Consider the following 2,530-nt stretch of genomic DNA (forward strand, 5'->3'; position numbering starts at 1 on the left):
GCACAGTCCTTATAATAATGAAATACATGGGTTTGATCTATTTTGTTTGGTTTTCGTTCCATGCCGACAATTCCAGCTTTCATCTTCCAAAGCAAACAAGACGACTTTTGCAAGCGGAGAGAACGTGTTTCGGGGACTATCCCCCGCACGTGTGTCATCACTTCTACCTCGAGAACAAGCTGAGACGTGGCATCCCGGACGCGTCCAGTAGCTGCACACGTCCGGCCTCTCTTTAATGGGGAGTCACTAGTCACCGGCTCCCGCCGGCCAGCCCACTCATGCCCGCACACGTAGTGCCTCCGGCGATCATATCCCCTCGCCGCAGACGGCTTATAAATTGGGCCTCGTGCTGCACCTGCTTCCACAACCACAAGGTGCAGCTAAGTGATCAAGTGAGCAAGACAACACACCAGATTTCTAAGGGAATCAAGATCAGCATCTGTGCAAGATGGAGCACGGCCAGGCGACTAACCGCGTCGACGAGTACGGCAACCCGGTGGCCGGACATGGCGTCGGCACCGGCATGGGGGCGCACGGCGGCGTGGGCACCGGCGCGGCCGCTGGTGGGCATTTCCAGCCCACGAGGGAGGAGCACAAGGCCGGAGGGATCCTGCAGCGCTCCGGCAGCTCTAGTAGCTCCAGCTCGGTGCGTGTACATACACTTCTTGCTTGTTGCTAACACTAGTTGTAATTTGCATTTTCCCGTTTAAATGCATCAACGACTGAATTTTCTCGTTCGTCGTGATAGTCTGAGGATGATGGCATGGGCGGGAGGAGGAAGAAGGGCATCAAGGGGAAGATCAAGGAGAAGCTCCCCGGTGGCCATGGCGACCAGCAACAGACCGCTGGCACCTATGGGCAGCAGGGTCACACCGGAATGACCGGCACCGGGGCGCATGGTACAGCAGCCACTGGCGGCACCTACGGGCAGCAAGGACACGCCGGAGTGACCGGCACGGGGACGCACGGCACCGACGGCACTGGCGAAAAGAAGGGCATCATGGACAAGATCAAGGAGAAGCTGCCCGGACAGCACTGAGCGCGGCCCGCGGCAGCTACTTGAGAGTTGGGGTGCCGAGCTGGCCACCTTTGCAGAATAATAAGATGGAGATACAGTAGAACTTCCCGAAATAAAGTGAGCTAGCTCACTCGTAATATCCGAGTTCTGAGTTTAGTGGACTTGAATTTGGGTTGCTTGCTTGTATTTGTATGTACCCGGGACGTTTTGCACTCTGTACTTCGATGTGTGATTTTTTTTTGGTTGCATTGTGTATTTATTATATGGGGATATACTGCATTATATTTTGGTCTTTACTTGAGCTTTCTATGTTATTGCATTTTTCGAAATTTTGTGAGACATATTGTACATTGCATGGTAAAATGTTTTAAGAGAATTTGGAGCATTCTAGGCAATTGTTGAAATTTTTTGGAAGTATCAAAAAATAAGGCACACCAAAAATACACATACAGATCTTGATTTTACTAACTCGGAGGATGTTGCATGCGCCGTGGATCATAAATGAACGGCACTGTCGGAGATCAACAAAACAGAGTGCATAGCCACCAAAGAAAAATCCCCACCGCCGAAAGTTTTCCTCTATGCTCGAGCTCACATGCACACTGATGAATAGTAAAATATGAATAAATTTAAAAAATTCTGAATTTTTTTACACGCTGATGAATGTTTTACCTACATGCAAAAATTCGTAATGCAATGATATTTGTGGAGGTCAGGGTTATAAAAATAAAATCAATGCTCTAAAATTAGTCTTTCTGGAGCATTTGATTTTTTTACCAGACCCTAATGAAAGTGATTTCATCACGAAAAATTGCACGCATGTTTATTAAAAAGGGGCAGAGTTTTTACATTTTTTTTTATTTTACTGTTTATACAGGTGCATATAAGCTCGAGATTAGAAGCTCCATGTCCACCCACCACTTAATTCATTCATACACAAACTTTTATTTTAATACGCACAAATGTGCTACTTTATACTCTCCCGTCTCAAAATAAGTGTCTCAACTTTGTACTAGTTTTGATACAAAATTGTATTAAGGTTAAGACACTTATTTTGGAACAGAGTGGGTATTAAAAAAGAGAGAGGGGATAAACAGCCCCTTCACGATGAGATTACATAGTTCTTACATACACTCAACTCCACGTCTAACTCAATCCATCGCTAAGGGCATCTCCAGCCGTTGGCCCCCCAGGAGGGGCAAAATATCGCTCCCTGGGGACGCACCGGCGCTAAACCGCGCACTGGGGGCGTGTTGCCCCCCAGTCGCGGCGCCCATGGGTAGTCAAAGAAGTCCAAAACGACTCAATTTTAACACAAACGGCGGCGAGTTCAAACTTAAATTTAAACATATTTCGTCCAAACTTAAACATATTTTACAAAAAAAAAGAAACTACCGCGGGCTACCCCCGCCGTCTCCCTCGCCGCCCGCCTCGTCGCACGCCCACGCGGTTCTACATGCCAAGGAGGCTGTAGAACCGCGTGTAGTCACCGTCGTCATCGCCGTCGTCGTC

At 48.1% G+C, this 2,530-nt stretch overlaps 1 protein-coding gene across 1 annotated transcript; it reads left to right on the top strand.

Annotated features, from left to right (window-relative positions):
- The first annotated feature begins 357 nt into the window (after positions 1-357).
- On the top strand, positions 358-1,347 carry LOC123138922 (dehydrin DHN3). Its single transcript, XM_044558774.1, has 2 exons — positions 358-646; positions 749-1,347. The coding sequence occupies exons 1-2, from the start codon at positions 449-451 to the stop codon at positions 1,037-1,039; spliced, it is 489 nt and encodes a 162-aa protein (XP_044414709.1). The 5' UTR covers positions 358-448; the 3' UTR covers positions 1,040-1,347.
- Positions 1,348-2,530: the final 1,183 nt, after the last annotated feature.

The sequence above is a fragment of the Triticum aestivum genome, chromosome 6B (genome assembly GCF_018294505.1).
Source record: "Triticum aestivum cultivar Chinese Spring chromosome 6B, IWGSC CS RefSeq v2.1, whole genome shotgun sequence".
Taxonomy (NCBI): Eukaryota; Viridiplantae; Streptophyta; class Magnoliopsida; order Poales; family Poaceae; genus Triticum; species Triticum aestivum.